This window comes from Varanus komodoensis, unplaced genomic scaffold (assembly GCF_004798865.1).
Source record: "Varanus komodoensis strain SLA01 unplaced genomic scaffold, ASM479886v1 scaffold27, whole genome shotgun sequence".
NCBI classification, from domain to species: Eukaryota; Metazoa; Chordata; class Lepidosauria; order Squamata; family Varanidae; genus Varanus; species Varanus komodoensis.
The window spans coordinates 13,180,971-13,206,340 of record NW_025335701.1 but is presented as its reverse complement, the minus strand read 5'-3'; the positions used below and the strand labels follow the sequence as shown (position 1 = coordinate 13,206,340).

General features: G+C 40.2%; 1 protein-coding gene across 8 annotated transcripts; it reads right to left on the bottom strand.

The window, feature by feature from the left end:
* Positions 1-265: 265 nt before the first annotated feature.
* On the bottom strand, positions 266-25,370 carry RESF1 (retroelement silencing factor 1). Of its 8 annotated transcripts, none has more exons than XM_044434005.1 (5): positions 17,216-24,425; positions 15,197-15,267; positions 5,788-11,391; positions 2,849-2,926; positions 266-1,342 (listed from the first exon to the last, which is right to left on the bottom strand). In XM_044434005.1, exons 3-5 carry the CDS (start codon positions 11,360-11,362, stop codon positions 1,212-1,214), a joined length of 5,784 nt encoding a protein of 1,927 aa, XP_044289940.1. In that variant the 5' UTR covers positions 11,363-11,391; positions 15,197-15,267; positions 17,216-24,425; the 3' UTR covers positions 266-1,211. The 8 variants fall into 8 exon arrangements, with proteins under 8 accessions (XP_044289940.1, XP_044289939.1, XP_044289934.1 ...); XM_044433999.1 differs by lacking the exon at positions 266-1,342 and adding an exon at positions 25,157-25,370 and having other exon boundaries at positions 2,240-2,926; positions 17,216-23,752; XM_044434000.1 differs by lacking the exon at positions 266-1,342 and adding an exon at positions 25,157-25,370 and having other exon boundaries at positions 2,240-2,926; positions 17,216-17,355.

Genomic DNA, 25,370 nt, shown 5'->3' with positions numbered 1-25,370 from the left:
TCAAAACAAAATAATATGCGTTATTTCTGAATACAAACTACCCTACTTAAAAGCAATGAGGACTCTATTTATTCTGTTAACATTAGTTGGAACCAAAGAAGGGAAAAGCTCTGCTGAAACAGAAGGGGGTAGGAATCGGTAGGATCTGGAAATTATGTTTTTCTGCTCAAGGGAGCTTTGGATCAAGCCCCATGTCATTTATAATTTGTCATTCTGCTTAAAATGCAAACATATTTTAAGACATTTACAAAATACAAAACACTGGTCAAAATAACAAGCTTTTTATTTTAGTAACAAAAAATAGTATTTTCATTTTAAGCAACAATTTAAAAAGCATAAAGTATCAGCAAATACAGAACTTCACAAAATAACAAAAAGTTCAAACAATATAAAAGGCACTTAAATGAATATTCAACATCACAGTATCCCTAAGGGCATGCATTTGGAAACATTTAGCTAATATAGCTTACAATATGTCTAGTAACTGGCTGATAAATCCAAATTAAATCTTGACCCTCAGTAAAGTTTTGGTCAAAATGTAAACTAGGTTTTCTAATACACTGAAATTTCAACCAGAATAGTAACAATAATAACAATAACAACTCTTAAACAATAATAAACAATATTGTTTGCTTCATTTGATTAGAAGAAACCCACACAAATATCCCAAACTGAAATTTGAGATAAAAGAAGTTTGTTTTTGTAAGTGTTTAATGAACCAGCTAACTGGTTAGCAGCATATATAGTTCAGCATCCCTTGAAAAATATGCTAAGGCTCACCTTCTTTGACGGTTGTTTCAACTATCTTCCCAATGTTAAGAAAAAAAGAAAACAACATTATCTCTTTAAAATGCCTAGATAAAAAGACAGGCCAGAGACTTTGGCTTATTTGGGGACTGGCAGTGTTGATAAATTAGATCAGATGATGAAATTTAAAAACACCCAAAGAAGTGTATCTTCTCAAATTGTGACCCATTCAAGTGTTCATGAATTGGCAGAGCAATATCAACACATTCTGGGAAAACATCCTGAGTATTTTCCCTACGGAAACACAGACCACACACGAACATAATGTTCACTATTTTGATTGCTACAGTGGCCACATTTGTCAGTCAAGTAAGGCTGAAGCCATAGCAATATTAATACAAGCACATTCAAAAGCAGATGCCATTCACAAATATTCCCACAAGATCACCCATGCCTATGGACATCTAGTTTACAGGACTGCTATCCAGGCTTTGACTTTTTTCCAGATGCAATTTCCTGTAGGTCTGAAATGTGGTATTAGAATCCTTCACAGGTATATGAAAACCTTCAATTCCAAGTGGAATGTCTTCATCAACTGCAAGAATAGTGACAAAATCATTCCACTATTTTAATCTGAGATGCTTATAGAGTTTGGAAAAAATGTTTTACACAATTCAGGGTTTTTCACTAAGACTTCATTCCTTGTGCCCAGAGTAAGTGCCCCTGAATTCACTTAGGCTAACTTTAGAGCAGACTCAAAGGACTGCAGTGGTACTATTTCAATTAATACTGTATTATATATGCAAGAACAAGAGATACATGGCTCTTAGCCTTTCCCTAATTCTGTTCCAGACAACACACATTTACTTAACATGAACTTTGTTAAATGTTGCTCTCTTCTGCTTATACTGTCTGCCTAATAACAAAATTATTTTTTATAACTTGGTGCATTTCTGATGTAATCAAGCAAACAGCAGTTTATTTGTTTTATTTATTTATTTAAAGCTTTTCTAACCCGTCCACCACTGACACCTCGGGACAGCTTACAACAGAAGAACAAGTAAAACAAAGCACAGCATCCTATACCTCGATATGATAAAACCCAAGTTAAAACCAACTAGACATTAAAATAATGGAAAAATAAAAAAGGTTTTGCCTGACACCGAAAAGAATAAAGTGTCAGTGCCAGGCAAACCTCTCTGGGGAATGTATTCCATAATTGGGGTGCCACCGCAGAAAAGGCCCTCCTTCGGGTAGTCACCCTCCTGATCTGCTTCAAGGAAGGTTCCCAGAGCAGGACTTCCATCTCAGATCTCAAGGGGCGGGAGGGCACATAGGGAAGGCGGCACTCCTTCAGGTATCCTGGAGCCAAGCTGTTTAGGGCTTTGTAGGTCATCACCAGCACCTTAAATTGGGCCCAGACTTCCAATTGGCAGCCAGTGTAACTGATAGAGGACCACATTATATTTGAATACTGCTGGTCCCCATTAACATCCTGGCAGCTCTATTCTAAACCTACCGAAGTATCTGGACCATCTTCAAGGGCAGCCCCACGTAGAGTGCGTTGCAATAATCCAATCGGCTACATGAGAGCCTTCCATGCAACCAAAATCATGGGGTTCTCTTGAATAAACGCTACCTATCTCTAGATTTATATGCTGCCTTTCAGCCAAAAGCATTCCAGGTTTGACAAAAGAAAAAGCAATTAAAGAAACATTGTACAGTTATAAAAGAACTAGCTGCAGGTAGTCACTTGCCTAATCTCTCTGTAGGTAGGGCCATCCTAAAGAAAAGCTTCAAAAAGGATCCAACTTTTGGGCCAGTCCTTTGTGTATCAAGCTCATGAACGCTCAGTGGTGAACTCTCAATAAGTGAACTTTTTTAACTTCCCAAAGCATTAGAGAAATGCTACATGTTATGTTTTTGTACTTGCTTAACATAGACCTAGAAAGAAGTCTAATATGAGGTACAAAAAGCAGATAAAGAAAAAGGAAGGGTAAATCATAGTTCCACATCCTGAACAAAATTTGCCTGTTCAGTTCCGCTCTAACTGCCAGCCCTCTAAAAGTCAAGCCTTCTTTAACCTGGAAAGCAAAATTACCTTGAGCTTCAGTTTCCACAGTTTTTCTTCTTTTTATAGGAATGTAATTTAGCCAGTCTTCTCTTTTGCTTTTAACAGCTGTAAGTAATAATTACAAGTGACCAATGTAGTAGTCAGCGGCCAGTGAAATTCTGTCTAATATGCATGGCTACTTTTGATAACACTGCATCTTCTATATAGTCTGATAAAGATACCCATGTATTAGGTATGCACAAAATATACAACCACTGCTGTTTCATAACAACAAACCCTGTTCATTTGGAAATCTGCTACAGTTTTAAGCATCTATCCCTTTGAAAAACACAAGATATATTCCTGCTTGTTAAGACCCAGTGACATCTAGCTAGCCATTGCTAAAATCTGAACATTGACATTTAAGCTATTTCAGCTGAACATGCAGTTATGTACTTTACTGGCCTCTAAAAGACCCCAAAACAAGAAGCTATGTGAAGAATAGAGAAGTCATGGTTGGATATTCCCATGTCCTCTTTGAGTAATTTAGATTTTTCGAAGAGCCAGTGTTTTGTGAGTTTATGTAAGACAGAATTTTCATCCTCCTCCTGCATTTACATCCCACCTTTTCCCCTGTGAGGAACACAAGGTGGCTTATAATGGTCCCTTTTGTCCTCACAACAACCCCATGAAGTAGGTTAGGCTGAGATTAAGCAACTGGGCCAAAGTCACCCAGTGAACTTCATGGCTGAGTGGGAACTGGAGAGCAGATCTTCCAGGTCCTGAACTCTAACCACTGTACTACACCAGCTCTCAATATTAAGCCTATGTCCAGACATGTTTTAATTGAGAAATGACAAAAAAAACCCTAAATTTTAAAGATTTAAAGAATTTCAAGAACTTATCTAACTTGTAAAATTTGAAATTTCTTGTTCTAACCTTGCATTTGTGAGCTAAGGCCAAGGGGATTAATGTACACTTGTATAATGGCTAATTGTTAATTACTTATAATATCTTCTACTGTTTTGAGGAATAGGGGTTTTCCTCTGTTGCTGCACTATATTTCAGCAACATATTCAGCAGAGGTTACAGTTCCTGTCGGATTCTGTGTGGGGATTGGCCTCTAAACCTTTCAAAATATATGAACACAGAGATGTTCTGTATTCTTTAGAGCTCTTTTTATACTGTACATTGGCGAGTATGAAAAAATGTACTAGAGTGGGACAGATGCTGGAATTTGGTCAGAATAGTTTAAGAGATGGAGGGCCAGATAAAGAGCACCACCTTCAAATGCTTCCATTCAGAATTGCTGAGATCAAGAATCCATCAAGTCTGCTGTTAAACAAGGTAACACAAATGTCTATATTTCTGAATTTGTCGCTTGCTTGGGGTGCTGACTGTCTTGTGTTCCCAAGTTTTTAAACTGTTCATTCAGTGGGCACCTTAACATTATTGGAGTGATCACTGGATTTCTCACAAATGAGTCCTGCCAAATCAACCATATTTTCTTTTTAGACAAAGTAACTTAGATCATGGAAATGCTGAAAACATCGAATACCTCAACATCAGCAAAGCAGCTGAGAAGGTGCCCCATGGTATCTTGTTTAGCAAGCTAGTTAAGTGTGGACTGGATAGCTCTATTTCTAGTCTGAGCTACAGTTGGATAAATATCCAAACTCAAACAGTGCTTCAAAATTCCTCATCAAACTCGAAGAAGATATTGAGTGGGTTGCAAACAAAGCTAGGTCCTGAGTATCAAAATGTTTATTAACAACTTGGAGAGAGAGGTGGGGAAAATGCTTATCAAATTTTTAGGTAACACTAAATTGGGTGGGAGAGACAGTGGCTGTATTCACACATAACAAGAAGCCATGGCAGGAATTGTTATGTGTGAATACCAGAAGCACGGTGAAGCGTGGAGCATTTTGATTCTGTTCGCTGTGAGGTTTCCATGTTCACCTCACGTGCTGCCAAGCTGAGTGCTGAGATGTCCAGCTCCTGTGGCAGTATAACATCACACACAGTCTTGTATGCTGTTCCCATGTCCCTAGACAATGGGCGACCTCTTGCGTGCTGTTCCCATGACCCGCATGAAAGGCAACCTCCAGAACATGAACTCATGTCTTGTGCAAAGAATGGCGGTATGGAGGTTGAGGCAATAGTGCAGTACTGCTGCACGAGAGACACCTTGACTATCAGCCAGGCAGCACATGCGGTGGACAATCCAGCCAGGAGGTGAACAGACAGGTGACTGGCCAGGTGATGGCAGGACATCAGGAAGCACACTCCAGGAGAGAGGATAGGGAGCACCAACTGCAGGAGCAGCTGTGCTACTCTGAGTAGTTGAGGCCTCTGCAGAGCAGGAGTGGGGAGAGGCATTCACCTGAGAACAAGCCCAGGGAAACCTGTAGGAAAATTGGGGGAGGGGGAGGGGGAAGCTGGCAACCTCTTTTTCTCTCTTTGTTTGGGGGTATAAAAGTCCCCAATAGAACTATGTTTATGCAAGTTTTGGACATCTGTTACCCCAGGCATGTTTTGGTTAATAAGAAACCTATAAAAGGCAGGAGACTGAAATTTTGAGGCATTTTTTACAATGATCGAAAAGGACCTGATTGCAGGACTTAAGTGTATATTACATGGTAGAATGTGAGCTTGAGATAAAGCTCATTTATCACAACATCTGGGAAGAAATCAACTCAATTTAATTGGACCTTTTTAAAAGTAACTTACTTTCTAAGCAGTATTTGGGGTATTGTGCAAAATCAATTTCTTTATATAACCATTTTCCCATATGCATACATATAATATATACTTTTAAATATAATATGTTCAAAAAGTCTGCAGTAAATACTACTACTGCTTCTGCAGTAAATACTGCAGTAAATACTACCAATACTACTCTGCTTCTGCAAACTCTTAATTCCCATATTTAACTTAGACACTAATGTTACAGGTTAGTTTGAAGTATTAGAAAAATCATAGTATACCTGTAATAGGCGTTTTCCCCTTTTCAGGAAGCTTTGCATCTGTATCTTGTTCTTCCAAGATTGAATTTCTAAACAGTATTTCAGGGCACGTTTTGAATTCTAGCATCTGTTGTTTCTCTGCCTTTGGTGGAGGGGGAGATGAACTGTTCTTTTTTTGGTCTTCAGGACATTCAGAAACAGTACTTGATTTCACATGCCAAACTGATTTGGAATGTATTGATTCTATGCTTGTTAAACGAATGATTTTCTGTGCAGTACGTTTGAAAGCAACTCTATTCAAATAGCTTTTCTTCTGTTCCCTTTGAAGGGAAATTGACAGCTTACTATTTTTTCGAGTGAAGCATGCCTTTTTATCAGAAAGAGACCTCTCAGACCACTTGTCTCTGTTATGCACATCTAACCCAACCTCTTTGGCTGGGGAAATTTTTTTAGATATATTAGAAAGTTCTCTTTGTTTTGGGGGTGTAGTTTTTTTATTATCTAAATAAGGATTTCTGTGTTTCCATACATTTTTATTTTCTTTTGAATAAGCATATTTTTCAAGATTTATCCTTTTAATACTGTGTTGAATATGCTCAGGGATCTTCTGGGTACACTCAGAGGTGTCCTGTATATGCTCAGAACTAGTTGGTTCATTATACTCTGCTTTTCTATATGCATATTTTTCCTTTAAATGTTTAATTTTTTCCAATTTCTTCCCACTTAAATCTCCTTGTGTCTGCAAGGCAGAACTAAGTGGAGTGCTCTCACGCCTTTCCGAAACCAAACCAATGCTGCTCGTGTTTGAGGAGTTTATGGCATCAGTATGCTGGATGTCTAAAGCATCATACTCCATTTTCACTGCCACTTGTTTCTTCAAACACTTTCTTGAAGTTGGTCCCATAATCATTTGTGTTTCACTGGAGTCCTGGGTAATTTTATATTGTTCAAAGTTTGTACTCTGTTTGATGTCAATTATTCTATGTTGATGAGCATCTTCCTTTGATTTTAAAAGTCCTGGACTTCTCAGTTTGTTACTGGATTCCATCTGATCAAGATTTCCAGAAACTATCACCATTTTCACATCTTCTGTGCATGAAGGACACTGTGCCTGATCTCGGGAGAAATACTCTTGCATGCCTGTCTCTTCATGAATGTCCACAGGTTCTGTCTTCACAGATATAGAAGTTGTATCAAGTGGCAATTCTTTCATCTCCTGCTCATCAGTTCTTTCGGTTTTTATAGAGTCTAGCTTTTCCAAGAAAGAAAGTGGAACACCTTCTTGATCTACTTTAGATGGCTTATATTCGTTTGCTTGAAAGTCATATTCTTTGTGTCCAGAAGTTCTCTTGCAAATGTTACTTTCATCTCCTAAAGCCACATTGCTCTCTAGATCTAATGTAGTCATTTGCAATGGATCGTTTAGTGTATCTTCAGTCTTAAAAGTTTTGCTGGCTTTTGAACTGTCTTTAAACATAGTTTTAGATTCTGAATACAGATCTACTTTCTCATTGGAAGCAGCTTCTTTATCCAGCATGCAGGAACAAGGCTCCAGTGCATATACAGAAGCTAACCAAGCACGTAAACAACAGTATGTATGCTTTTTTTTTACAGAGGTTTCTGCTGAGACATTACTGTTGTTGACATCCATGTCCTGATCAGTTTTAATATGGCTTTTGTGTTCTCTTGTCTCTTTTGGATCTTTTTTGAGTTGGTCACCTTCATGGATTTCTGTTTTGTTACAAGATTGTTGATTATGCTCAGGAAACACTTCTTTCATCTGTTGAGAATTTAATATTATTATTTTAATTTGGTCTATCGTATCACTAGAATCAGTCTTTTTCGCACAAGCATGGTCTTTATCATCCCTCTCAGTAAATTTAGTGACAGAATGTTGGCTTGTCAATTCATTTAATGCCTTCAAATCACCAATTCCATAAGGAAATTCTTTTGAAAGTTCAGTCAACTGATCATCCAGTAATGTTGCAGGAGTTCCAACGCTGCTTTCAGAATGTGCACTTTCTTCAGCTGGTACCTGCTCCAGAGTACTCTCTTTCCTAATAATGCACATACTACTTGCAGAACTGGTATTGATCAGATCTTCTTTACTACTAGGCAAGCCCTCATTGTCACTGCCCAATTTTGTATAAGACATAGTTTGCTCAAGCTTCTTTCCTGGAATAAGCATATGTTCAGGGAAGTTATTGGACTTTTCTTCCTCAGAATTTCTTACACTCATCTCATCTGTCTTGTTACTTTGAGCCATCTCTAAATCTGGGAAGTCTGCAATCCTTTCTGCAATAGCTTTTGTCAAGCTATCTGGTGATGGCAACAAGACATTCCACTCTGAGGCACTCATGGTTATTTCAGAACCACTTTGCAAAGGCCCAGGCTGTTGTTTGTTATGTTGCAAACAAGGCGTACACTCTTTTGAAGAAGTGTCATTTTTAATATTAGATTCCATAGGCTCAATACAAAAGATATTAGCTATTTGTGAATTATAAAATGCATCACCTTGTACTAGAGTACATACACTAGATATCTGTAACTCAGTGTCATTATGGGCCACTTCAGCAATGCCACATGGCCCCGGCAAATCTAGACCAGACTTTACAACTTTTTGAGGAACTGGACCTGCAAAGTTAGCATTCATTTCAGGTGGAAAGGTGTCTTCCGAACCAAGTTGGGACTGAAGCTTTTCTGATTCTGAAGAAAAGTGACTATCTGTCCCCTGGTTTAGGTCACAAGAGTTTATCACACGTTCATCTTTCAGTATTCCATTTCCTTCGGTTGATTTGGCCCGTTTCTGGTCCTTATCAACATCTTTACGGTATTTACAGGAGTCTGACGGTGAACAAACCTCTTTATTAGTATCTGGTACGGTAGAAATAAGTTCTTCCAAACTACGCAGACTACCTTCTTCAATAACTGGATATATTATTTCCAAAGAGGGACTATTTTTTTGCACTTCATTTTGAGTACTTTCTTTGGCAAGTATTAAAGGAGTAACAATAGCTATTTGAGGTTCCGAAGCCTTTAACAAATTGGAATCAAAATTTTTTCCAAGAGATGAAGGACCAGATGACTGAATTGTTTCATTTGATCCAGTTATAACTTTAGTTTGATCATTCTGAATTAACATATTGGGGATATTTTCTGAAGTTTGCTGTTTTTTCCCATCTATTTTATCATTTGAGGAGGGCAAGCTCACCACCGAGTCCATAGTTCCACTTAACTGTCCATTGAGAGATGCTGGAAGGCACTTCCGCCATAAAGCAAGACTTGTTTCTAACTCTTCCAAAGAACAATTTCTTCCCTCTTTACAAGAATTTCCAGTAATTGAGGGTTTCTCAACTGTGTTTGATTCTGAAACTGTTACAGCAGTCTTAGAAAGGAGAGAAGTTGAACCAGATGTATCAGGGACATTTTTACACCCCGCAGTTGTAACATTTTTCTCAAATTTTTGAAGACAAGGATTTTTACCCTGCTGTATCAATGCAGGACCTGTAGATCCAGAAGAATGAACATTTTTACTGCCCTCTTGTATTACATTTTTTGCTAATAGGGAAGATCCATTTGTTGCATTTTGAACTGAACTAAAAACTTCATTGGCCAGTCTTTTATTGAAACTCTCTACTGCAGCCTTGTTCAGTTCAAAGTATCCATTGGGTGCAGTGGATCCTTTCTCCAATTGATTGTTAGTCTTTAAAGAAGTTGTACATGCCAAAGGTTCTTGGATAGTATAAGTTGGAAAGGCCTTGGGGCTCAGCCTAGAAGATTTGTCACTATTATTCACATGGTTTTCAGATTTACTACCACCAGAAACCAACGGAGCATTAGAGGAATTCTCTTGAACATCCAAGTATCTATTCGGATGTCTAGGTCTTTTTTCAGCATAAGTCGTAGATAACATACCTTCATCAACAGTACCTTGAAGCATACTCCTGAGAATTGGCAGTAAGTGATGATCGTTCATCTGCGATGAGGGAACATCTTTGATCTGATTAGAACCAGAGGAAATAGGTGAAAGGGACGGCTTCTGCTTGGCATCATTTGAAGGGACCTGAAATACCTGATTGTCACATAGTAAAGGTACAGGTTGGCTCTGACTGGTATTGCACAGAGAAGGAAGCGAAGCATTGGGATTTTGACTGTGAACAGGCGTCTGGCCTGTGTCGGGTGTCTGCTTCTTCTGTACTGAAGATAGATATATTTTATGTTTTATGGAACATGCTTCTTTAAGTTTTAAGAATGCAATTTTCATTTCATAAAGTTTTTTGAAATCCAGTGCTAGACTCTCTCTTGTTATTTTAAATTTAGAGACATTCTCCGGGAAATTTTCTGAACCATTACCTGTATTGTCTTGTTCCAAACTTCTACTTGTCCGTGGTATTGAAGCTCCATCAGGAAGAACTGTTCCAGCCGTTTGTGCACTGTTCGCAGAGCTCTCTCCAACTTCACTGAATGAGTTTGCAGACTTATTAGAAAGCGGATTTTCAGCATTCTGTCCAGTTATACTAACCCCAGTGTTGCCTACTTCATTTGTTTCCCTAGCAATTGGTGCAGATTGAGGTTTCTGACCATGCTGTGCAGAATGCAAATTAGTAATTTGCTCTGACACAAGACTTTGATAGGCTTGAACATTCTCATTAGATACACTGGTTATATTGGCAGCTGGCTGTGATAGTAGAAACTGACCATGGTTTGCTTGTACAGGAGGCACCAGATATGCTGATGGACAGTTTGTATTAGTCACTTGAGGGATGATCTGGTTTGCATTTCTTGAGTCATGGTGAGCAGCAACTGAGTATGGTGGAGGATCAGAGGCATAGTTCTGTGCCTGCACAGCTATTGGCAGGTTTGGATTTGGACCATTTATTTGCTTTTGAATATTTGGCGCTAAAAGGTAAACAATGCATGACAGATTCTGTGGGGAATTCAAGTAATGGCTTGATGCGGAGTTATGGGGCACTGTTGCACCCGTCTGAGAGGTAGCAGGCCCATTATTATAATAGTACGGCATTCGCGCTGGTAGGCTTTTGGGATTATTTTTGTCAGCATGCTGATACACTGATGTTTTTGTAGAGTTAGAAGAATTTTGTACGGTATGATTACTATTGCTGTCCACAACCATATATGGATTTGCTGCTTGATGTACATTTTGTATAGGATTTGCGGTACTACTTTGTGTTGATCCAGCAGAAGAAATATGCGCATTTCTCATCAAATTTGAATTCTGGTCTATGCCACCTGTCATCTGAAGATTTATACTGGAACGTGAAACTGGAGCTACATTAATTACATGTTGGGATGGAACAGGGCCATTACCAGATACCAATTCTTTTGGGAAAATGGGCTTTACTGTTTTGGAACCTCCAGTACATTGAAATGGTGTATTTCCAACAATGTTGTTAGTATGAGTCTGATAATTTATGGTTTGGTTACTTCCAAAGTAAGTACAAGGATTCTGCATGGATGTATTTGCTTGAGAAAAGCCACCTGAAGCATTAAATTGCTGTGATGGATAAAGTCCCTGAATCTGAAAGTTCTTGATCGGCAAGCTAGAGGTGGGGGGTGACCTGACTTTCCACTCCATTGTGCAGATATGTCTTTATTTCCAGGAAACTAAATGGGAGGAAGAAATAAAGATGTTTATACCAACATAATTTCAGTTTTGCAAAACTCTTATTTTTCCCTAAGAATTAAATTGTTCTATTAGCTGCATAAATGGCTTCTGCAATAACAGGTCCTGCCAGACAAACCCTGTGGAGTTCTATGACAAGGTTTCAAGGTGGCTAGACAGAGGGGATGCATTGGATGTGGTTTACCTGGATTTCAGCAAGGCCTTTGACAAAGTGCCCCATGATATCCTGGTTGAGAAATTTGAGATAGACCAATGCACTGTCCGACGGATTAGGGAATGGCTGACTGACCGAAAGCAGAGGGTAACCATCAGTGGGGAATCATCTGGGCGGTCAGTGACAAGCAGGGTTCCCCAGGGCTCTGTCCTGGGGCCGATCCTGTTTATTCTTTTCATCAACGACATGGAAGAAGGGGTGAACAGTCTGCTGATAAAACCAGGGCAGCAGCCACAAGTGAGGAGCAAGTACTCCAGATCCAAAAGGATCTGGACAGACTATGGAAGTGGGCAGGAGACAACAGGATGGCGTTCAATGTGGATAAATGCAAGGTCTTGCATTTGGGGCATAGGAATGGGTGTCATAAGTACAGGTTAGGGGACAAGTGGCTGGAGAACAGGGATCTTGGGGTGCTGGTTGACTGCAGGCTAAACATGAGTCAGCAGTGTGAAGCGGTGGTAAAGAGGGTGAACGCCACCCTTGGTTGCATAGCCAGAAACATGACTTCTAGATCGAAAGAGGTATTACTACCATTCTATATGACTCTGGTGCACCCGCAACTGGAGTATTGTGCTCAGTTTTGGGCCCCTCGTTACAGGAAGGATATAGCCAGGTTAGAGTCAGTGCAGCGTAGGGCCACAAGGTTGGTGACCGGTTTGCAGGGAAAGCTGTATGAGGCAAGACTGAAGGAACTGGATTTTTTCACTGGAGAAGACTCTGAGGGGATCTGTTGGGGACATACAGGTATGTGAGGGGGTGTCACACAGAGGTGGATACAGACCTGTTCTCCCCTGCAGAGGGGGGCAGGACATGTTCCAACAGAGCAAAGCTCAGGGAACCAAGGTTCAACTTGGACACCAGGAAGTACTTCCTAACAGTTAGGTCCCCGACGGTATGGAATGGGCTTCCATGGGAGGTGGTTGAAGCCCCATCGTTGAGGGTGTTCAAGGATAGGCTAGATATAACAAGTTAAGGAAACTATGGTAACATGGGCACAAAATTTTGGATATAATATTGAGTTACAGAAATGGCAAAAGTTGTGGGAAAGAAATATCAAGGTAACCTTAGCAACCTCATATAAAGAAAATGTTTATAAAATGTTTTATAGATGGTACTTATCGTCAAATATATTAGCAATGAGGTTTCCAAATATGTCAAATGGATGTTGGAAATGCAAACGTAAACTGGGTACTTTTTATCATATGTGGTAGACTTGTGATAAGGCAAAAAAAATTGGGCTAAAATACATAAATGGCTTGAGGAAATGTTACAAAAATCTTTAATATTTAAACCTGACTAGGCATTGTGCCTGATGATGTTGATAAACAAGCAATGTATTTGATTCTACATGTAATTACTGCAGCAAGGATTGTATTTACCCAACATTGAGGAGTGAAGAACCACCTACTGATGAACTGATTTTAAAAATGATTCTGGACTGTGCCGAAATGGACAGGTTGACTTTGTCTCTGAAGGAGAAAGAGGATACATACTTCTATCAAACTTGGAAATCTTTTTATTATTGGCTAGAGAAACAGGACTATGTGTAGATTTGAATATGTCTATGGATTGCTATAAAAAAAAAAAGAGGGGGGCTGACCCAGCAGGTCTGATGTCTCCGATGAGTGATTTTTTTTAGTTTCTTTTTTAGTTTGTAGAAAATAATAATAAAATTTACTTTAAAAAAGGACAGGCTAGACATGCACATGGTAGGCATGTTGTGAGCAGAGCTGGCTGGCGCTGTGGGTGGCCCAGGAGGCCCCTTTTGACTTGCTCTATTTCTATGTTTCTAAATGAAGAGGTTTCAAAAAGATTGCTATCATTCCAGGTCATATGCTATTAACAAACTTGAAAGATTTTAAAAATGTAGCACTAATAGCTATAAGCAAGTCAGTGTACTTTACAGAGCAAACCAATGTGTTTGCACATAACTCTAAATTAAACAGCAACAGAAAAGAACCTGTGTGAAGCCTAACAGCCCTCGTCCTACCTCCTCTGGCATGACCAAGAGGAAGATTTGACTCCTAGATTATTAATTGTGGTTTACAAGGAATTCTAGTACATTACTAACCAAGCTTTGCTGGTTTGCTTAACTAAAATGTATTTTAAGCCACAGTTCTTGTCTCAAATACAGCAACAAGCCAGCAAAATGCTAAAGTGCAGTCAAATGGAATTATTCTGCCCAGTTATGTGAAAGAAAGGAGGCAACACACAAGCCTAGTGTTTTGTACAAGCACCTTTCTGCTAATGTATATACTGCTACATTGTGGTTGAGTGTTGTTGTGAATCCTGCCTATATCATTACACTTGTTCACAAATGTCATCATAAAATGATAGAATAAAGATCACTATGCACTCAAAAATACTCTTTCTAAAAGATTTAGAAGTGGAACTTAACAGAAAAATGCTATTAAGAGTAGATTTTCCCTTGCAAGTCAAGTTGCACAGCATACCACAAAATTGCCCAGTGAAGGTTCAGGGTGGAACATTCAAGTATACCTGCCAATTAAGTTGCCAATAATCCTTAACATTATCAGGCTTACAGTTCTAACTTGACAACTTCATTTATCCCCAGCCTGAAAGTCTCTCTCACACGGAGATCCACAGTCTCCAGAGGAAGAAACATTTTTAATTGTTTTTGTAGAATCATGGAATAGAAGTCGGAAGGGGCCAGAAGCCCATCAGGCCCAACTCCATGCTCAGTGCAGGACACCAAGTTAAAGCATCCCTTTCAGATGGTTGACTGGATGCATCTGGAATCCCTTTAGCATGGGAGTCCACAACCTCCCTAAATAACTGGTTCATTGTCATACTGCTCTAATTAGGTCAGAAAGTTTTTCCTGATATCTAGCTAGAATCCGGCTTCCTATAACTTGAGCCCTTTATTCCATGTCCTGCGCTCTGAGATGACTGAGAAAAGAGATCCTGTTCTTCCTCTTCGTAACAGCCTTTCAAGTACTTGTAGAGTGCTTATGAAAAGATACCCTGAGTGCCACTGGAAATAGAATATGAAAAGGTAAGTAAGAAAAAAGAATCAAGATCAGTGATTAATTTTAGAAGAAATGAGGAACTTGTGCTGTTGGTTTGTAGAAGGTTAATTGGATGGAGAAATGAAATAAGTAAAAATAGAGAAAGGTCATCATAGAAGGCACGAAGAGAAAAACATAAGGGCACTCAGGAATCACTAGAAATGTTGAGAGAAAAGAACGTGCAGCACAAGGAAGAACTGCGGAAATGGAGTCCTCCTACATATACCAAATGCTGAAGTGGGGAAGGGGTTCCTGGCAAAACTTGCTCAGCTATGGATCTTCCTGACAACAGACTTCACACAGGTGCAGAGGGCATATGTGTGATGCACAAGGACAGAGAAAAAGAAAAACAGTTTTTAATCAGATGATGTATGTATGTTTGCTTCACTGTAATCCCCAAAAATGTGAAAGCTGTGGTTAGCCAAAGCAAGGCATCCCAGCATACTATGTTTAAATGCATATATATTAGACATTTCTTTGGGATGATAAACCTAAACACAAAACAAAGATAATACAAAGCAAAGATAGGAAGTCAACACTTACAATTTATTAGTTTAGATTTTATGCATGCTTGTTTAATCTTCAGTGTCAGCAGGATCACATGGTACAATTTTCTGAAAAATAAAGCAAGAACATATAATTCCTGAAGCACAACACATTTTTTCACACAGATTTGTAGAACTATCATATAGATACAAAAGACAAGATATTCAGCTAAGCTTGGAAGGCTGATCTGCCTCAATACGTGTCATTTCCAAAGAAAAGGTTGCATAAGAAAACTGGAGTTGAGAGTTTGAAGGTAATGGAGAAAGAACATGTTTGTAAGCCAGGTTGTACTGCTACAGGGCTTTGTGGCTGTTCTACTCAGACTTCTGCTATACTTCTCCTACGACCACAACATACTGGCTTTCCTTGCATTTGCCAGCAGTCTCTAGATTCCTGTTTAAACCTTGGGCATAAGCATTAAAAAAGGAGAAATAGATTTTCTAAATTATGTTCAGCTTGCAAAGTCCTGTTGCTCTGGTGAGCCTCCCTCAATGTTTCCCCTTTCCCCAGTGCAGAACAGACCTCTCCATCATCTGAATAAGGAATATAGCGAACATGTGTGTAATCTAGCAGTTTAAGTCTCCTCTGAGTTGACAATAAACAATGTCAACAATAAACATGGAAATAATACATTTTAACTATTGATTAGATTAACCTCAAGTTAATATGCTAAGGCTTCAGCTAAATGCAAGCTGCTTGAAAACACGAAGGACTAAGGAAATGAAGCTTGGTTGTGCAACATTTGCAAAATTGTGTGTCACCTAGGAATTAGATTACAAAGACAAGCATTAAATATATCACAAAACACTGTCAAAACCACTTTCTGTTTTGTGGTTTGTATACCAAATGTAATGTGCCAGTTTACCATATATAAGTTGCATAATTTAACGAAGAAAAGCCATTTCTCTGCTAACTTGTCCACAGATCTATCTTTCACAGCACCATCAGGTATTTGCTTAATAAAGGATTGAAGGCTTCCAACTTGTCCATTGGCTCGACATTTTATAGATAAATTGATTTTTCTTACACAATTAGAATCAGCTGCAGCCTAGAGTATACAAACAAGATACTTACATTTTTGCCTCTGGTTAGCTGCGAGCAACCAAGGATTTTGCCAGCCAATGCCACTTGTCATAAACCTCCTTCCTCCCTTATAGAATCTAACATGTTAAAATTTCCTTTAAAAATTAAACAAGAACTGTATCATATTATCACTTTCTAGGAATTTCAATTAGCAAATTATCTTCCAGAAAATGTCAAGGCATGTCCAAATAATCTTCATACATTTCCACGTGATATAAACTCATATTGTAGATTAATATGCACCTATTTGGCTAAGAGCCAATGTTTCTTAAGTAGCAATCCTGAGGGAGGACTAATACATATCATCCTACGCACTGGATGTATCTGGTTCATTCACCAGAAGCCCAGCATTATGAAAGGCATAAACTGCAAAATTATCTTTAAAATCTCAGGAGTTGCTTGGTATAATCAGAATTTACTAGTATCTATTACAGACTGGGCTTCTATTCATTAACAAATAAAGTCCTAGAAGATCTAATTTGTGTAAAAACTCTCAATTTTCAATACCCATTCTCAAGGCTTCATCAAATTTGTTTTTGAACTGAATTTTCTATTTAAGCAAATGTGATTCTTCAGCATACATCATCTGATTATTACAATGGTGCCTCATAGTTCAAACGAGATAAAATCTCTTCGAAGTTCAAACAATGCTTCTAAGTTTGAACTGCAGGCACAGTGAAAAAAATGCAGTCACTGTGTAAATGTCATCAGTTGTGTGCTCACGTCATCTCTCGTTGCATCTGTGCCTTTCATTTCATACCTTTTCAATGCTTTTTGATTGTTCCCAGTGCCTTTTAACTGCTTGCCTTCCCAATCCTTTTCACTGCCTCCTCGATCATTTGACAATAAATGCAATTTTCATTTTATTATACAGTACTGTACATATTTATTGTTTTCAAGTTATAAATTTGACTTTTATTTGTGTTTCTTTACCTTAAATTAAACATATTTGCTGTTTAAGTTTATCGAGATGGGTATCGTTCAGGGTCTGGGAACGGATTAATTCACTTTCCATTATTTCTAACGGGGAACATTGCTTCGGACTTCAAAAGATTCAGAGTTCAAGCGGCCTCCTGAAACGGATTAAGTTTGAAGTATGAGGCACCACTATATTTTTGTTTTATGAAGTATTCAAAGCAAAGTATAGACATCAGGAGAGCCAAACATCACAATAGTCTGCAGCTGCTATATCCCCCTTCCTATTTAACAGCAGCATGGGAGACTGCCATTCTAGTTTTCTAATTTTTCTCCAAATACTGTTCATTATGACCATACTGATATATACCATGTCTTAAGACAGTCAGCTGCTCTCTTTTCCAAGCATGCCTGCATAGGAGTAAATTCCATTACACTGAGAAAACATATAGAAATATCTATAAAAATCCGCAATTAAGATTAACTACATGGTAAAATATGGCAACAGAAGTTGAGAACAGGAGACAATGAACAGTACTGTTATTCAATCTCATTGTTCCAAAATGAGTTCCATGAGTTCAGCCAAAGAATGAGGTTGTCTAACAACAGAATTCCCAGTCTGTTACTGAACCTCAACCTCAAGTGCACTCAACTTATTTCAGTTCCTTAACACAGTATGTGGTCAAAGGGATGGTATTCTTACCCTTAATGTTCCTTACGGATCACAGCCATGCCACCTCTAGCCTACTTTGCATTACCTGATCCATGACAAAGCAGCCAGTTCGGTGGGCCTCTACCCATACAGGACCACTGTCTTCTTCCAGCCAATTCCCTTTGAGACAAGCCAGGTCAAACCTCACATCCTTGATCAGGTCACAGATGATTATAATTCCATTACACACCACTCTGATATTACAAAGGAGCAGTAAAGAGGAGTATAGATGTCTCAGACTGCTCTCCAAAATATTTCCAGTTGGCAAGGCAACCTGGAGAAGCTATAAACACAATTATCTTTCCTTTTCCTATAGCTGTATTTCAGTCTGCCAGTGTGAAATTGCCTGTTGCCCTGAAGCACTAACTGGTCATTTCGCTGTACAAGATTCCTAAATCATAACTAAAAGACCAGTTACTTTTAAAATGCAGCAAACTTCCTGAAAGGCTTCCCCAGACAGATTAATGCAATTTAGCATGGGGCAGATTTTTCAATAGTCTATCATTAAATAAACACACAGAAACAAAAGCTATTAGCAAACCTTGCCCTCTTCAGTAGAAGCCTGTGGCAGAATACAGCCTTCTACCAAGAGAGACCCATAAACCAGGCCAGTGTGGATATAAGTGCATAAAACATACTGCAGTTTGTTCACAGCAAACCACTGAAGATTCCACCATCACCAGATCACCCTGAGTTCAGCAGAATAAACAGTTTACCACCAATAATATATGTTTTTTGCCTATTTTACACTGCATGTTATCCATGGGTAAGGCACCTGTTAAAAGTATCCCAATTTGATGCTACTTGTTTTGGACAGGGTTAAGCCTGCCTCCTTGGAGAAACAACTCTGAGGGGCTTGTTTCCTTTGAGATAAGTTAACATGCACTGTCCTTATCTGTGTATCTCCTGAATCTAATTTGAGCTGAGTGCTCCTTACAAATGCTAGTAAAGAATGCAAAGGTGTATCAAATATATACATAAGTACACATACACATGTACACACATGTACATTATGTTCCAAAAATGCCCCTGGTCTTTTTCTGGGAGGGACTCAGTTATAAGGAAAAAGGGAAGCAATGCCCAGTAGACTTAAACCATTTATTTTGTATGCAAAACAGGTCAACAGCGTGGCTCATGCCCAAAAGCAGAGCTGACAAAAAGCAAAGGTTGGGGCGTGGTCTTTATAGGTTTCAGATTGGCAAGCAATTCTGACTGTGCGTGTTGAAGTGCTCTCCAGTTTCAGATCGGCCAATCCTGGCCTCCACTGTCATGGCACCTTCGAAGTGTCATCAGTGAGGTCTTGGGATTGGGTGTTTCACAGGTACTTTTCTGAGAACTGTTTCCCATGACATTTGGGGTTTCATCAGGTACCTCTCTCTGAGCTAGTTTGGAGTGAGCTGATTCTTCTGATAACCGCTTCCCCTTAACACTTGCTACTTGCCAAACTAGTGGTTTCCTTTCAGCGCATGTGGTCAACCAGCTCTTAACTGATCTGTGTAGTTTAGACACACGCAGCTTATGCACATAGACTGGGAGCAGCTTTTGGCAGCCCCAGAGCTATTGCTAAGGCAGGCTACCCAGAGGCCTTTGGGTCCACAGCCATGGTCTTTGGGTCACAGAAACAGTCGGTCTACAGTCTTCTTGCAAGTTACAGCAATCAAGCATCATTATAGAATGGCTGGCCTCTTCTAACAATTCCACATAGGAAAGCAATGTGTTCACCACAGATACAGTATACAAACTAAGGCACAAGCCTTCTACAGGCCTATAGTTTACCAATAGCAAAAGCTTGGTCAATAAATGATGTTGCTACACATGCAGCAGAGGTCTGTCAAATTAGGGAGGAATTCAGCTACATACAAAACAGAAGATCGGTCACTTATGCTTAGGACAAAATACAAGAACATAACACATTGTGTGTTAATCTGTCAGAATTCTGTGGAAAACCAGTACTTTCCTGGCTATTTGGGACAAACAGCCTAAGCAAAGTAGCATCTGGGAAAAGATGGGAACAGGCAAAAATAAAATGTGCATAATGATCAATCACTGATTTAAACAAACATAATCATGTTTGACAGTTGGTTAATGGAAAAGGAAGACCGGGTCCTTCTGACACCCAGGTTTATTCCCGAGGTTCTGAGATGGGAATCATTAGTGGTAGCAGTTGTTATAGCTCTCACTTAATATTTCTTGTAATCACATCTATGTCTGTATGTTTGTTGTATACAGGAGTGTGAGAGTAGTATTTTTAAAGTTTGTATGTATATCACTCTTCAAAAAGGAAGCAGCAGCAAACCCAAGAACAGTGTTTTCCTGGTGGGGTAAAGGATTTTTCTGTATGAGGGTATACTGAGCCTCAGCCTCTGTCTTCCAAAATGTAGGTTTTGCTTAGCTTAATTAAAGCATCGAACTCCAGCTATCTTCCTCTTGCCTTGGCCAGGTGCCTTCCAAAATAGAGAGGCCCCAGAGTATATTGTTGGCAAGAGAGATAGGCCAAAGGACACAGATGTACTCCATCTTGGAGTACACACTTAATCAGGACTACTAATGAGCTTATGCTTTATTGCATAAATTTATACTTTGTCCTATCATTTTGGCACATAAAGTAGGAATAAAATCCTTGTTAGGAAGCTTTACTAGCAATGATGGGAAATACCTTGTGTATCATACATTTTAGCCTGCTAATGAGGTAAATACTTTCTCCATTTATTTCATGGCACTTGTATAATATCCATCACCCATCTTAGGATTACAAATGTCAATGCTGTCTTATTCATCAATATCAAACTTCCAAAGTATGCTTTGATGTATATTTGCTGTAAACACAAAACCTATATAAATTGGCCAGCCTTTCTGTATGCGGTTCAGATGTCGGACGATAGTGTAGCTGTCTTTGATGTTGGCTCCTACTTACTTGGCACATGTGAACATTTGTAAGTTGCTTAATAAAGTCTTCTTGTAAGCAAATCTGGATCTGGCATATCAATTCCTTGGGATCCCAAAAACATTTAGCCCACAGTCAGGGCAACACACAGGGTCTGAGTGTTAGAATACCTCCAATTATACTAAATTCTTACGGTTAAAACAATTTTCCCACAAAAGCATTGATGAGCCAGATCAGCTGTATCTGCACATGAATGCTTTCTACCAGCACAATGGACTATGAAGGCTAGCACAAGATACAGGAATATTTTTGAACCGTCTCTATTAATTGCAAGAGATACACTTGATCATCCTTGACATTGCCTTCTACATTTTAACCATCTGCTATTTCTAGAAACATATATACAACAAAGAACATCTCCTTGGTACATTGACTTATTTTTACTTCCTTTTAGCACAATAACACTGGTTGCCTAGTACCAATAGGCAATCAGCAATACCTCAATTGCCAATTTTCCCAGAGGGAATGACCAAATAATTGCAGATCTTGCAGTTGTTTCAATGAAAGCACAAGATGCAAGATTTTGCTGTTGGGCTCCTGAATGACAACAGGGAAAGATGCACTCTATCATCCTTTCCTGGTGTGGCTGTGGAGAGACTGCAAGAACACAAAATCAGAGATGACTAATGCAGCACAGGCAACCTGTCTGATTCTGCAACCAGTTCAGTTTCAGCCTATCTGAGTCATATACCACCTGAATATATTCCTCCATAAACTTGTCAAAATACTAATTTTTCCATTAGGAGACAGCAACTCTGACCTTCCAGGAAAAACATTATGGCAATGATGAAACAAACCTGGGTCATATCAGCCATACAAGAAACAGCTGTGGGGAGTTGGTTCATTCTTCCCCTGCCAGACAGCACAAACTTTCAAATTAAGAATTGGAGCCCAAATTTTGCTTTTCCCCTCTCCTTCCACCCTCTCTTTTGTGTTGTGTCTTTTGAACTGGCATTAGAAATATTTATAAACTGCTCCGGCAGTAATGATGCTGTAAGTTAATAAAATTATGAACTAGTTTTAACTGGATTTACAGACTAAGCTGCCATGGCTTCAATGCTACAACAGCTTAGCATGTTGCATGAACTGAGCATTCCACCAGCAAGGTAGCTTCTTCGTGGCTACAAAGCCACCCCAACACATTATGACTTGTGGGGTTTCACAGCTATACCTGGGACTGTTATGTTGTCTGAACCCAGGCAGCACAACAAGCTTGATCCTCTTCCCCACTGCTGCCAGAGGTGCCCCCACCAGACATTTCAGCTGGCAGGGAAGAGGAGGAAGCTTCAGCCAACTCCTATTCCCTGCTGACCCAAAATAGCAGGCAAAGCTCCAGCTGAAGAAAAGTGTAAAAACACAGTTTATTCCCCCCTCCTTGCAGGCTGTGGTACCTATGAGGGAGGGAAAAGCTGTGTTCTCCAAGGTCTTCTTGCGAAGAAGCCCAGGGGAATACAACCCCCCATCCACCCTGCACCAATCGTCCCAGGAAGCAATCCATGCAGCAAGCAAGGTATGTATGCAACCCCTCCACCTAAGGCACCAATTCCCCTGTGGAGGGATGAGTGTGGAAGGTGAGGGATAAGACTCATCCTGGTCTTCTCCCAGAGGTGACCCAGGAAAATGCAGCTCCTCCCTGCCACTGCTGATCCCAGAGACACTGCTGAGAAGCCCCCCTACACTCAGCCATCCTGGTCAAAGAAAACAGCCCTTTGAGATCCTTATCTATGGAGATACTGTGACAAGTAGCAGCTGAATGCTACAGTGGTATGCCTATCAGGGAGTAAGTTCTCATGAAATCACAGGATATACATTCAAATAAACATGCACAGGTCTGTGCCACACATCCACAATTTTACGCACACAAAATTGGATATAACTTTCATTAACACAGCAGAAATTACTTCTAAATATGCATGCACGAGACTGGGCTCTGGTACACATAGCATACAAACATGCACACAAGATAGATTTATCCGGCTTTAGTTCTCATCTCACAATTCCAAGCATAAGATGAAAAGGCTATTTTTTCTTACTTTACAAAAATTTATAGGCAATTACTTTCTTGAAACTTAGTACAAGAAAGAATCACTAAAGAGGAGATCGTTTTGAAGGATCAAAACCCAAATAAGAGTGCTCCCTTTAAGAAGCTAACAGGGTTCAGTGCTAATGTTACATTGCAAACCTTTTTTGCAACAATAAAAGGCAATGAGCAATAGCATGTCCAACTTGCTTTTGAGTTGTAAACACTTTTATTGTCATCAAAAAATAAGGCCTCACAGATATTGTATCACTTCTGAAAGAAGTAATACAATCAGGTCACCAGAGTAATATCAATAGAAATTCAACAGGACAGGATTAATTTTTTTAAGAGCAACTTTATCTTTGTTTTTGAAGACTTTATCGGCATTCAGTCAGGCAGAGAAAAGAGTTGTGGGAAAGCCTTATCAGATAGCCATGTACACTTAAGCAAACCCTAAAGTATGAAAGGGGGAAGAGAATTTAGTTATAATCAATTTCAATTTAATAACTGCAACATTACAAAGGAGTATCTCTCATCCATATGTATATAGTTAGAGACTGGATGTTAACTATTATTTACTGCATTTCTACAGTTCCAAATGTTAGAAGCCAAGTGGTTCATAACAATTCTATGTTTAATGACTGTTGATACATTTAAAAAACCCTGCTAGATCAGACCGAAGACTTATCTAGCCAAACATTTCCCACTGTGGTCAACCACATACCTTTACAAGCCTCTTCCAACAAGGTTTTTTGGCAGCCTTCTCCAGCCTCATGCCATCTCCAGATGTTGGACTACTATTAGGAGCAGGAAAGCCGGTCTGAGTACATGATTAAACTCTTGCCACCTTTGGTTTGAAACCATACAGCTGTAGCTGCACTGTGGGATAGAAGCAGTATCTAACTAAGATATGGGAACAATGGAAAAGTATTGAATGATGAGTTACGCTTCTTGCTTTGTATAAACACCTCACAAACCCAGACTCTGGGGATTTGTTCTTGCATTCTGCCACACAGGTGTGTATCTGATTGCTTTTCTAATAAAGCCAAAACTTTCTGCTATCTCCCAGCTTACATGTTGTTCAAACCCAAATGTATTCATGATTTGGCATACTATTGCCCAATAAAAACACGACAGAGATGTGAAGATTTAGGATTTTATTCTGCAGAATAAAGGCGCACAGTGAATCACTCCAGATTGAGGCATTCTCAGTTCCTCTTTTTATAACACCCAGCAAAGTACCACATGACCTCAGCTTCAAGGAATTTCTTATCCTAGCTAAAGTATCCTGTTTTTCTATGCCAATTTTATCAGATAGCAACCAGTATAGGTTGCTAGTCCCCTTCGTCATAAGTTTTCAAATTTAATTTTCTCCTGCTTCCTCATCATACCTGACTGTTGATTCAGTATCAACACTACACTCGCCGGCATAGCTAGAAGTTGCAATCCCAACACATCTGAAGGGCACCAGGTTGGGGAAGGCAGCCGTAGTACCAACGGCTGGACCAGGCAAGAGCGGGACGTCTGTCTTTCCAGAACTGAACCAAAATGATACTCACGGCGGGTCCACTCTCCCAGCCAAAAGCAAAATCCCAGCGTCACCGCGCATCTCTCCATCAGAAACCATTGCTCACCCAGGACAATGCCGAGTTTTACTGCGCCCGCCAAGAGGCAGCCCCAGCCCTTCGATGCAGCAGCCTCCCCGGCTGAGGGTGGGGAAGCGGGAGGCAAAGAAAAGGGGCAGCTAGCGCGATCTCCTCCTGGTGGGCAAAACGCCCGAGAGAGCCCCAAACTGCCCGCTCCCCCAGTGTTCGGGGAGGGACGGCAGCCTGCGGTCCCGAGGGAGACGAGCAGCGCAGATCCCTCCTCGAAACGAGCCGAGAGCCGGAAGGGACGCAAGCCTAGGCAGAAAGCAGACGAAAATAAGGCGGCCGAGAAGCGGCGCGTCTCTCGCCCTCGGGTGGCGGCTTGAGAGGCTCCCTGGAAGGGAATCAACTGTGGCGCCCACCAGAGAAAAAGATGGCCAGAAATCTCCCCCGGCTCCCCTTTCTCGCTGCCGTTCAAGAGCGAGGTGCGTTTCCTCCGCTCGCCATTTTGTGCCCACGTACTCCTGATTTTCCTCCTCGCCTCCCTCCCCTCACCCGCAGCCAGCCCGCTCCTTTCTCCGCTCGCACCGTCCGTCTCACGCAGGCGGAGAGGCGCAGCAGGCCGCGCCAATTCCCCAGCAACCGCGGAAGCTTTTCCCGCCCGCTGCTTGGGAATGAAGCGAATAGCGATACTAACTTTAGGAATAAACCACCACCCTCCGACGAGCAGCGGCTACTCGTTCTCCTTACGGGATCGCCCTCAGAAAAGCCGGGTCCGCGGGCGAGAGAGAAAAAAGAGGAGCGCGGTGGTCTCTCTGCTTTACTTCCGCGAAATGAAGGCAACTGAGCCATCCGCGCCTGCCCTGCGTGCCGCTCTCCTTTCTCCTCGACCCTTCGTATTTCACGTGGAA